We start from the raw sequence: 13051 nt of genomic DNA, 5'->3' as shown, positions 1-13051 counted from the left end.
GAGGTAGAGCAGAGAAGCCAGGGAGTCTCACACAACAGGTTCTCAGAGACCAACCCAGGGTTGAACAGGTTGGTCACTGAAGTGCCACAGATTGGATGGTGGACTCGGAGTTCCAAGGAACAAGATGTCATTGAAACTAAATTCCAAAAGGGATTAGTAAACTGGATGCAGGGAGGACATTTCTCCAGACCATCTTCCAGAACAAGCTTAACCAGAAAAAACCTGGGCAAATTGATTCAAGTTACGGTATCCCCTCCGTCCATTAGCCCGTCCAGCGTGGACGTGGACTTTGTGGGACCCCCTCCGTCCATCAGCTCATCCAGCGTGGACGTGGACTTTGTGGGACCCCCTCCGTTCATCAGCTCATCCAGCGTGGATGGGGTTATTCTGAAAGGCTGTGCTGGGGAAGGAGAGGATGAGATGAGCATCATCTGTTACTGCAGACTTCCTGCTTTGACAAAATTAAAAAGGACCAGTACATTTTTATGAATTTATTGTGAAAGTAAAAGTTACAAAATAAAAAAAAAAATTGAGTACTTCACATAGAGGAAACGGTTTTGAATCCTCTGGAACTACATGGAGGAAACGGTTTTGAATCCTCTGGAACTACATGGAGGAACGGTTTCGAATCCTCTGGAACTACATGGAGGAACGGTTTTGAATCCTCTGGAACTACATGAAATGAAAGGCGAAGATTTTAGTGCAATGATCACTGTACCCTTAGGCCATCAGTACCTACAGAGAGAATCCCCGACCAGGTAACGCCGTGTTGACGGGAATGTAAACAGTGTGACCTCCTTCGCTGCCTTCACTGCCAGGTCAGGGACACTTTGTCTTGTTGGGACCACACACACACCACTTACCCAGCGATTATTGTAGGCACCCCTTGACAATAGAGGCGGGGGGGGGAGGGGGGGGGAGGTGAGAGACAAGAGACTTTGATGTGACGCTTCAAAAGTGAAATCCCTTCACGTTTTTCCATCTTTACTCCAGTGAAAAAACAGAATCAGCTCTGGTAACTTGCAAAGAAACTGAGCTCAATGATGAACATCAGATTTCCCTCGCCAAACACCAGAGCTGTAGCTTCCACGATCAAAGGGTTGGAAACAAAATAACCCCAGTGGTGGTCAGCAGCAGGTGAAACTAGATCTTGATTGGAGGTTCTACTTGGATCAAGCTGCTAGTTGCAGTCATGGCTAATTTATTTGCTTTGGCATTTATGCCACCAGTTCAGCAGGCTTCATGAAGGAATGGGACTATTAATGTGTTCACAATGGTCCTCAACAATCTTTCACTGTAAGAGGGGCTTCATCCCCTCCCCAGCAACACTGCGCTGTAACTGCAATGTTCATCATATTCACTCAACAGCAGTGCATCTTCAGGAATAAGAGGCATTTATTATGCAAGCCCCCCCCCCCCCCCGCCAATTCAGCAGTGGTCTATTTATCTGGGCCTGCCTTGGAGACTGGTGTGTGTAGCCTGCCGTTCCCATGCCAACTATTGGCCGGAGGGGGGGGGGAGGGGTTTATTGCTTTAAAAGCTGGAGCAATGTCATAATGTTATGCAGCTGGGTGGAGGACCTGCCCTGACTGTATGGCCGTTAGTCACGTGACCACATCTCCCAGTCCCTTGCAGGGAATCATGTTGGCACCTCCTTTCATTTCAAGAGCAACTTTAAGTTAGAGTCGTGCCACAGTGGAACATGCAGGGGCTGGTCATCAGGAGAGAGGGAGGTGGGCAAATTCTACCACACCAAATCAGCCCCCCTCCTCTCCCCCTCCCAAACTAATTTCAAGGACACCAAATCTGATGCTCCCAACAATCAAATAAGAAAATATTTGCAAACTAAAGTTACGAGGTTTATCGTGTGAAGCGCATGAAAGAACTGCAATCATTGAAAAGACCATCCCTTTTTAGGTGAGATTACAGTTTCACTTATAGGCTGGAGGTACAGTACAAAATGCAGCAAGTGTCCACTCCTCTCTCACTCCCGCTATGCAATTGCTTTTGCTTCCGGTAGAAAGGCTTCCCAATATTTAATAAGCTGCAATAGAAACAAGAGTGTTGAGTGAGAGATACAATATTTCCCAAAATGAGAAGACTGCATGGTCCCCACTGATTCACGTCCTGGGCTCTCCTTGGACAGCACTTCCAACATCCCACCCACTGCCCCTGATCACCACTGATAGAGGGAGGACGGCTAACATCCCCACAAGTGGCATGGTTCATAATGCCTACATTTTTTGGCAACCAGTGTAAACGTGGTAAAGAATCAGAAGAAAGAGGTTTCAGAAAGTCTGAGCCATGGTGCCAGAGTTTTATAGCTCAGACACAGCCCCTCCATGCAACCTGCTAATGTCAACCAAGATGTCCATTGCAGTTAAAGTCCTAAAATACAGACTGGTTGGGGATTGGGTTGGTCTCCACTTTCGAATTCTCAGGTGCTGATGCATGCACGCAGAAAAAAAGCCAAGAGTTTTCGTGAAGTCCGGATTCTCAGGTGGTCAGAATTTCTGGCATCCGGATTTTTGGACTTTTACTGTATTATTTTATCTGCGTCTGCAAGCTGCAGTCCAAGCACACACACTGGCAGGACATTCCCACATCTCAAGTCCCTCTGCTCAGAGCTGGAGACACTGGTATGGGGGGGGGGGAAATTTCCAATCAGTGTTACCCACTGCTCAGGAGAATGAGAATTCACAGGAGGAAAGGAGCAGGCATTAATCCTGTGCAATACACGAGGGCAAGGAGAAAGAGAGCAGGTGGACAATCATAGCCGACCCAGGTCACAGTGGCCAAAGGATCATCTGGGTGAGGACTTAGAAAATTTAAAAAATTGATGAATGTTTAGAGAGTCAGAGATAACCTGTTCACTCACATAGATGAAGTTACACCCAGCAATACAAGCTGATCATGGGATTCAACAGGATGATGCAGAGATGGAATTCAAAATGGTTGTAGTAAATATAGAAATCTTTCAGAGGAATCTGGGCAGGCCTGAGATAGAGGGAGTAGACTGCTTCAGGAAGAAGGCACGAGGGGGACAAGCAGAAGCAGGGACTTGGTAGAGTCAAATGGCCTGTGAGCCCTGTTTACCCTCACAACCCCTTATCTTACAGATCATCTCTGATTTGTTTCTGGCTGCTCATTTTTACAAGTGACCTTCAACTTGGCTGCAATTCAAGTGAGGTGCTGCTCCATCTTCCCAAAATCAGCCATCTTCTGGACTACAGTAAAACACGAGAGTCTGCAGACACCGCAGCTGAAGTAAAGACAGTGCTGGAGAAACTCAGCGGGTCAGTGTCCTTTCTAGAGCAAAGGCTCATACCTTTGATGAAAGGCTCAGGCCCGAAACGTTGGTTCTGTATCTTTATTTTTGCTGTATAAAGTACACTGTTTGACCTGCTGAGTTTCTCCAGCGTTGTGTCTTTAATCTAATGGACTAACTTGAAATGCATCACTCCAAGAGCCCGCGTGCCAGTAATCAGACTCACGCATCACAGCACAGAGCTCGAAACAAAACTAAACACAACATGAATGAACAATACTCTGGTCCCGGCCAGAGGTGCTCACCTGTTGCTGAGAATTCTGAAGAGTTTCTAAGTACACAATAACCCGGCTTTTGAAGTCTTTGATTCGCTCAATCTGAAAAATAAACAAAATAGAGGAGTTTAGAAGCTTGGAGAAGCTCCAATCGTTACAGGCTCGGGGCCAAGGTAGTGCCCCCACCCAGAGAAGGGTGCGGTGAAAGCAGTGCTCACCTCAAACCGAGCAACTTCCTTTCGAATCGTGGCTGAGATTCGCTCAAATTCTCTCTCACACTGTAGAACTTTGGGCTCCCACTGTGAAAGAGAGTGGTCAGTTAGCACAGCGTGGCTCAGTTCCTCAGTACTGGTCTGTGGAGGCAGCATTTCAATTCAAACTGGACACCAGAGGTAGTTGTTGAAAGTTACCAGGTTTCTCTATCTTTCCAAGTGGAATTACACGGCTGAATTCCTCCCCCCATCCCCTCTCACCCCCACCCAGTTTATTCAGCAGAAAGAACCAGGAACCCCAACAATGCCCAAATACACGAAGGTTTATATTCCAATTTTTACATTTTTTTGACATACCGAATTTTAACAGGCACTTTCAGCCCACAAGCCAGTGCCGCCCAACTACACCCAACCAACCCAAAACCCCCAGTATGCCTTTTGATTGCTGGGTGGAGACCGGAGCCCCTGGAGGAAGCCCATGCAGACACAGGGGGATGGTACAAACACTTACAGGCAGCTTGGGATTCGAGGCCCGGTCGCTGGCGCTGTTTCTATGCTAACCGTGCCAACCTGAGTACCATAACCCAAAATAATCACCGCAGATGAGAGAACTGGATCACCAGTCACATCTCGCTCAGTCACACCATACCATTTATGTCATAATTCCAACAAAATAATCCTTTTTTTTTTTAAACAGCAGCTTTAACAAATTCAACAAAGCTACACAAGAGCTTTAATCATAGAGAAAGACTAAATAAAGGTAGAGAAACCAATGACTGGTAGAGGGAAGAAATTCTAGAGCTCAGGGTCTTGCACTGGTCAAGCCCCCATGGAGGAGGAAGCAATAAAATACTTACAAGAGGGAGGGAGCAATGATGTCGGGAGGACACCAAACATTTGTAGAGATGGTCACTTCACTGGGAGCCAAGGTCCATCAGCCATGACATACTCAAGGGTTTAATGGGCAGTAGAGTTTGAGATGAACTCAAACTGATAGAGGTAGAACAAGGGATGATACCCAAAGGCAAGAGTAAAATTAGAGCTGAATGGAGTGTTAGTGCTGAACAAAGGCCCAGAGGTGACCCTCTCGGGTTATGGTCCGTACTGTATCAGAACACCTCCCCATCCACAGTGCAACTGGCCCAACACCTCCAATCCCAGCCAGATGTATTTCTACAGTTTCTCCTCTTCCTGTACAGGGACAAGATGTAAAAGTGATCCTCCCACTGGCAAACTTTACCACATTCCTGGAGTAAATATGAAAGTCTACAGACACCGTGGTTGAATTAAAAAACAATACTGGATAAACTAAGCAGGTCAAACAGTGAACTTTATCCAAGCAAAGATTCATCACCAACGTTTCAGGCTTGAACCCTTCACCAAGGTATGGGCAACAGGCACCCAGACAAAATGGTGGGGGTGGGGGGGGGGGAATGGGAGAAGCACAGGCCCTCAGGCAGGATGGATCAGAGAGGGAGGGGACAGCAGCAAACAGGGAGGGGAGGGGGGAGGAAGAATGGCTCTGTGAATGGATAGGGAAGAGACAGAAATAGGGAAGGGAGGGAGAACGGGGAGGGGACGAGCAGAAACTGGAGAAGTGGAGAGGGCCCAGACGGTAAAATCAGGCGTTGCTCCTCCTATTTATGGGTGGTCTGGGTTTGACAGGCATGAGGGCTGACATGTCATTGTAGGAGTGGGGCACAGAATTGAAGTGTTGGCCCCTGGGGATCCCAGTCACTGATGTGGACAGAGCGAAGATGCTCAGCGAAGCAACCTCCCAGATTGCGCCCAGTCTCTCCAATGTGGAGAAGCCCACATGGGAACAGTGGATGCCAGAGACGACTCCCACGGATACAGGAGTGAAGTGCTGCTTTGCTCATATCTTTTGTCCATACCTTGCTATGTATCTTTATTTTTGCTAATGTAAAGGACACTTTGACCTGCTGAGTTTCTCCAGCATTGTGTTTTTACTTCAACCACCGTGTCTGCTAGGGAGTCACGTGATGGAGTAGTGGCTGGTCGGTGAACTCCAGCCCTCTCCAGAAAAGTAAAATAAAGACAGTGAAAAAACGAAGGCACAAACATAAAAACCAAAATAAAGTGAAAATAAAGATGTGGAGAAAATGGCAGTGAAAAAAGAAAAGCCAAAAGCAACGGGAAGAGGAGAAGAAGAAAGGGTGTCGGAAGAAGGTGAAGGCCTTACCTGTCCAAGGAGGCCCGCCGCGGAGAGAGAAGCCCGCTCCCTGAGGTCAGTCGAAGCCCCGAACTCAGGACTACAAAAATGGCTCACGGAGCCAAACAAAAGTGCGAGGATTCGCGCATGCGCGATGCGCAAGACAAAAATAACACTGACGGGAGGGGGGACCAGCTGAGGAGTCGATCTCCACAGCTGAAACAGACAACTACAACACAACAGCAAGAGGAAAACATAGAAAATAACGGGAACAAGAAGGAAAAGAGTAAAAATAAGAAATCAAAGAAACAACAGAGGACCAACCCAGAGGAAGAAGACCAGCAGCAAGACACTTCTAGTAAAAATAAGAAGACCAAAAAATACCCAACAAATTAAAACAAACAACCCAACAAGAAAACCAGAAGAGACAGAGGAAAGGACAGAGATCCTGGAGTGGACTCAGAAGAAGAAGAGGAAGAACACAGAGAAATGGAAGATGAAGGGAAGGGCAAGTACATGGATATATTTTTTTTAAAGAATATATGGAATCAGTGAAAGAATGGCAATCACAAGAATTCAGTGAAATAAAAAGAAGAATAAAAAGTGCAGAAGAAAAAGTGAATAGATTAGAGATGATCATGACAGATATAGGAAAAAGAGTGGACAAGGTGGAAGAACGAGAAACAGCCATAGAAATGGAAGTAGAGGACTTAAAAAAGAAATTAGAAGAATCTGATAAAAAAGTTAAAGAGACACAAGAGCTGTTAGCTCAGAAGATAGATATAATGAAAATTATAATAGAAGAAACAATATAAAGATAGTGGGCCTTAAGGAAGATGAAGAAGGCAAAAATATGTAAGAATTTATAAAAGATTGGATCCCCAGGGTCCTAGGAAGACCAGAACTACAGGAAGAAATGGAAATAGAAAGGGCACATAGAACAACCACAACAAAAACCAAGATCCATTCTAGTAAAATTCCTAAGATATACAACGAGAGAAAATATATTGGAGAAGGCAATGAAGAAAATAAGAGAAGACAAAAAACCACTAGAAAACAAGGGTCAAAAAATTTTTTTCTATCCAGATACAAGTTTTGAACTCCTGAAGAAGAGAAAGGAGTTCAATGCAGCAAAAACGACCCTATGGAAAAAAGGTTTTCAATTTATGTTAAAATACCCAGCGGTACTTAAAATAGTTATTCCGGGACAGCAAAGCAAACTATTCTCGGATCCGGAAAAAGCACGAAAATTTGCAGAACAACTACAAAACAGAGAGATAAAGAGATGTAACAAGAACAAAAATGACAAACTATATGTATGTGTGTATGTAGGTATATATATATATATATCTATGTGTGTATATATAAAAAATAGAGTATAGGTAAGAACTAAGAAGGGAAAGAAATGGAAGAAAGGAAGTAAGGAGGGAATTAAGAGAGTGACATTTGTTATATATGAAGTTTAAATCTTTTCTGGGGGGGTTGGGTGGGGAAGAATTACAGTCACTGCGAAATCAGTTGACGCTTGCGAGCGGATTCGCAAATCCAAATGGAGAGGGGAGATGTGGTTGCCCGACAAGGGACAAAGGGCAACTCAGAAACGGGAGGGACTATTGGGGTTAAAGGAATTTTAGATATGAGAATAGTGGAAATATTTTGTTTTAGAAATGTTGTCTTATAATGTGTTCAAAAAAAGAAAGCAGAAATGGATAAGAAGGGAAGGTGGTGATGAGGAAACGAAAAGGAAAGATAAACAAAGTATGAAATGGCTATGTTGAACTATATGACTTTAAATATTAATGGAATACTTAACCAAATCAAAAGGAAGAAACAGTTAAATTTACTGAAAAAAGAAAAAATTGATATAGCATTCGTACAAGAAACACATCTAACTGAAGTGGAACACAAGAAATTAAAGAGAGATTGGATAGGACATGTAACAGCAGCGTCATATAATTCAAAAGCCAGAGGAGTAGCTATATTAATCAATAAAAATGTACCAATCAAAATAGAAGAGGAAATAATAGATCCAGCAGGGAGATATGTAATGATAAAATGTCAGATATATTCAGAATTTTGGAATTTACTCAATGTATATTCACCTAATGAAGAAGATCAAAAATTTATGCAAGATATCTTTTAGAAGATAGCAGATACGCAAGGGAAGACACTAATAGGAGGGGATTTTAACCTTAATTTGGACTCAAACATGGATAAAACTGGAAAAAAAACTAACAGAAAGAACAAAGTAACCAAATTTATAATTAAATTGATGCAAGAAATACAACTTTTGGATATATGGAGGAAACAACACCCAAAGGAAAAGGAATATTCATACTATTCAGGTAGACATAAAACATACTCAAGGATAAACCTATTCCTGTTATCAGCCCACATTCAAGGGAGAGTTAGGAAAACGGAATATAAAGCTAGACTATTATCGGACCACTCACCCCTATTATTGGCAATAGAGCTAGAGGACATCCCACCAAGAATGTATAGATGGAGATTAAACTCCATGCTACTTAAAAGACAGGATTTTAGAGAATTAATTGAACAACAAATTGAAATGTACTTTGAAATAAATACAGAATCAGTGAAAGAAAAGTTTATACTATGGGACGCAATGAAAGCATTCATCAGAGGGCAAATAATAAGTTATGTAACTAAGATGAAGAAGGACTACAATCGGGAAACAGAACATTGGAAAGGGAAATAACAAATATAGAAAAAGAATTAGCAATAAAAGAAGATACAACTAAAAGAAGAGAATTGGCAGATAAAAAAATAAAATATGAAACACTACAAATATATAAGGTGGAGAAGAACATAATGAAGACAAAACAGAAATATTATGAGCTAGGAGAAAAACGCACAAAATTCTAGCGTGGCAGCTTAAGACAGAACAAATTAAAAGAATGGTATTGGCATTAAGGAAAAAAGACAAACAAATTACATATAATCCAACAGAGATCAATGAAAACTTCAGGGAATTCTACGAGCAATTATATCAAACTGAAAACGAAGGGAAAGAAGACAAAATAGATGAATTTCTAACTAATATTGAACTACCGAAATTACAAAATAAATTAATAAAACCATTTGAAATAGAAGAATTACAGGAGATATTAAAAAAACTACCGAACAATAAAACACCAGGAGAGGATGGATTCCCAATAGAATTCTACAAAACATTTAAAGACTTATTAATTCCTCCCCTTCTGGAAGTAATCAACCAGATTGATAAAACGCAAAGCATACCAGATTCATGTAAAACAGCAATAATTACAGTAATACTAAGGACAGGGAAAGATCCACTTGCACCAGTGTCGTATAGACCAATATCTCTACTTAACACAGATTATAAGATAATAGCTAAACTATTAGCAAACAGATTAGCCGACCATGTACCTAAAATAGTAAATCTAGACCAAATTGGATTTATTAAAAAAATGAACAACAGACAATATTTGTAAATTTATTAACTTAATTCATGCAGTAGAAGGGAATAAAGCTCCAACAGTACCAGTTGCTTTAGACGCAGAGAAGGCCTTTGACAGAATAGAATAGAATTATTTATTCAAAGTATTACAAAAATTTAGTTTATCAGAGAAGTATATTAATTGGATTAAAGCATTATATAAGGGGCCATTGGTGAAAGTGACAGTAAATGGATATATATCAAAACAATTTAACTTAAGCAGATCAACAAGGCAGGGATGTCCACTATCTCCCTCACTGTTTGCGTTAGCTATAGAACCACTAGCAGAACTGATAAGAACAGAAAATAAAATAAGAGGGATAAAAATAAAAGAGAAGGAATATAAAATCAGTCTATTTACAGATGACATTATAATATACTTAACAGAACCAGAAATATCAATAAAAGAATTACATAGGAAATTGAAGGAATATGGAGAAGTATCGGGGTACAAGATCAACGCAAATAAAAGTGAAGCAATGCCAATGAATAATGCGGATTTCACAAAGTTTAAGAAAGAATCGCCATTTAGATGGCAAACACAAGCAATGCGATACCTAGGTATACAACTAAATAAAAACCTCGGCCATCTATATAAACTCAATTACTAACCATTAATGAAAAAATTACAAGATGACTTAGAGCATTGGAAAGACTTACCACTAACACTGATAGGAAGGATAAACTGTATTAAAATGAATATTTTCCCAAGGATACAATACCTATTTCAGACATTACCAATACGCTTAACAGAGAAATTCTTCAAGGAGTTAAAGAAAATGGGGAGGAGTCACGTGATGGAGTAGTGGCCGGACGGTGAACTCCAGCCCTCTCCAGAAAAGTCGGGAAAAACGAGAGAAAATACAAAGGCACAGAAATACAAGTTAAAGAAAAGTGAATATAAAGGTGGAAAGAAGATGGAGACAAAAGGAGAAAAATCAAAATCAACGGAAAGAAGAGAGGAAGAGAAGACAACGGAGGAAAAAGGTGAAGGCCTTACCTGTCCGAAGAGGCCCGCTGTGGAGAGAAGACCCCACTACCTCAGGTCGGTAGAAAGAGAACTACAACAATGGCTCACAGAGCCGAGTAAAAGTGCGCAACCGCGCATGCGCGACTCCTCGCGCATGCGCGATGCGCATACAAAAAAACACACCGACGGGAGGGGGGACCAGCTGGGGAGTCGATCTCCACAGCCGGCAACGACAGCTGCAGAACACCTGCAGCAAGAAGACACCACAGAAGACAATGGAAACAAGAAAGAAGAGGAGGAAAGGGCAGCAAAGAAACAACAGATGGTCAACCTAGAGGAAGAAGAAGAGGAAGAGGAAGAGTACAGAGAAATAGAAGAAGAAAAGATAGGCAAGGTAAAGGAGGTACTTGCTCTTGTGAGAGGATACATGGAGTCATTTAAAGAATGGCAAACACAGGAATTCAATGATTTAAGAAGAAGAATAAACAACACAGAAAAGAAAATAAATAAAATGGATATGACCTTAACAGAAATGGGGAAAAAAATGGACAAGATGGAAGAACGGGCAATAGCAGCAGAAATGGAGGTAGAAGACTTAAAAAAGAAATTGGAGGAATCTAATAAAAAAACTAAAGAGACACAAGAATTACTAGCCCAAAAAATAGATATAATGGAAAATTATAACAGAAGAAATAACATAAAGATAGTGGGCCTTAAGGAAGATGTAGAAGGCAAGAATATGAGGGAGTTTATAAAAGAATGGATCCCTAAGGCCCTAGGATGTCCAGAACTACAGCAAGAAATGGAAATAGAAAGGGCACATAGAGCATTGGCCCCTAAACCACAACCACAACAAAAACCAAGATCTATTGTAGTAAAATTCCTAAGATATACTACAAGAGAAAAGGTGCTGGAGAAGACAATGGAAAAAGTAAGAGAGGGCAACAAACCACTGGAGTATAAAGGGCAAAAAATCTTCATTTATCCAGATATAAGCTTTGAACTCCTAAAGAAGAGAAAAGAGTTCAATGCAGCAAAAGCGATTTTATGGAAGAAAGGATATAAATTTACACTGAAGCATCCTGCGGTATTGAAAATATTTATTCCAGGACAACAAAACAGACTATTCTCGGATCCAGAAGAAGCACGAAAATTTGCAGAACAATTACAAAAATAGACTGAGGGATGAAGACGGGTAATGAGAGCAAAAATTATCACGATTGATATGTATGTGGGTAAAGACAAAAATAGACTGAGGGATGAAGACGGGTAAGGAGGGTAAAAATGACCACGATTGATATGTATGCGGGTAAAGAGGTATAAGAGTGAATAGAGACAACGGGCATATGTGAAAGTATCTGTAATTAGAGGAAAACATAGAAAGTATAGACAAGAATTAATAAGGGAAGGTAATGGAATAGAGAGAATAAGGAGGGAACTAAAAGAGTGACCTTTGTGACATATAAAAAACGAAATCTTTTCTGGGGGGGGCTGGGTGGGGGGAAAAGAGCGGTCACTGCAAAATCAGTTGACGCTTGCGAGTGGATTCGCAAATCCAAATGGAGAGGGGAGATGTGGTTGTCCGACAAGGGATAAAGGGCAACTCAGGAGGGGAAGGGGAGATTGGGGATAAAGAAGATAGAAATAGGAGAATAAGGAAAATGTTGGATGTTGTAGGAATGTTGTCTGGTAAAGAGTTGAAAATAAGAAAACAGAAATGGAAAAGGAGGAAAGGTAATGATGGAAAAACGGAAAGAGAAGATAAACAAAATATAAAATGGCTACGCTGAACTATATGACTCTAAATATTAATGGAATACATAACCAAATTAAAAGGAAGAAACTACTAAATTTACTGAAAAAGGAAAAAATAGATATAGCATTTGTCCAAGAAACACATTTAACTGAATTGGAGCACAAGAAATTAAAGAGAGATTGGGTAGGACATGTAACAGCAGCATCGTATAATTCAAAAGCAAGAGGAGTGGCTATATTAATTAGCAAAAATGTGCCATTTAAAATAGAAGAGGAAATAATAGATCCAGCAGGGAGATATGTTATGATAAAATGTCAGATATATTCAGAGCTTTGGAATCTACTTAATATATATTCACCTAACGAAGAAGATCAAAAGTTTATGCAAGATATCTTTTTGAAGGTAGCTAATACGCAAGGGAACATACTAATAGGAGGGGATTTCAATCTGAATTTGGATCCAAATATGGATAAAACGGGGAAAAAAATTAACAGGAAGAACAAAGTAATCAAATTTATAATTAAATCAATGCAAGAAATGAAACTTGTGGACATATGGAGGAAACAAAACCCAAAAGAAAAGGAATACTCATACTACTCGACTAGACATAAAACATACTCAAGGATAGACCTATTCCTGTTATCAGCCCACATACAAGGGAGAGTTAGGAAAACGGAATATAAAGCTAGACTATTATCGGACCACTCACCCCTGTTATTGGCAATAGAGCTAGAAGACATCCCTCCAAGAATGTATAGATGGAGATTAAACCCCATGCTACTTAAAAGACAGGATTTTAGAGAATTTATTGAAAAACAATTAAAAATGTACTTTGAAGTAAATACGGAATCAGTGGAAGATAAGTTTATACTATGGGACGCAATGAAAGCATTCATTAGAGGGCAAATAATAAGTT

The 13051-nt window shown here is 40.9% G+C and overlaps 1 protein-coding gene across 1 annotated transcript in view; it reads right to left on the bottom strand.

Annotated features, from left to right (window-relative positions):
• Window positions 1–476: 476 nt before the first annotated feature.
• LOC138745860 (uncharacterized) overlaps window positions 477–13051 on the bottom strand; it is a 71659-nt gene continuing 59084 nt past the window's right edge. Inside the window, exons 24-26 of the mRNA XM_069903282.1 lie at window positions 3762–3842; window positions 3574–3645; window positions 477–2044 (exon numbers count right to left, since the gene is read on the bottom strand). Of these exons, the coding sequence (XP_069759383.1) occupies window positions 1994–2044; window positions 3574–3645; window positions 3762–3842 (204 nt within the window). The 3' untranslated portion in view covers window positions 477–1993. The remainder of the gene's footprint in view (window positions 2045–3573; window positions 3646–3761; window positions 3843–13051) is intronic.

The sequence above is a fragment of the Narcine bancroftii genome, chromosome 11 (genome assembly GCF_036971445.1).
Source record: "Narcine bancroftii isolate sNarBan1 chromosome 11, sNarBan1.hap1, whole genome shotgun sequence".
NCBI classification, from domain to species: Eukaryota; Metazoa; Chordata; class Chondrichthyes; order Torpediniformes; family Narcinidae; genus Narcine; species Narcine bancroftii.
Note: the sequence above shows the minus strand (reverse complement) of the source record. Positions and strands in the feature narration are given on the sequence as shown.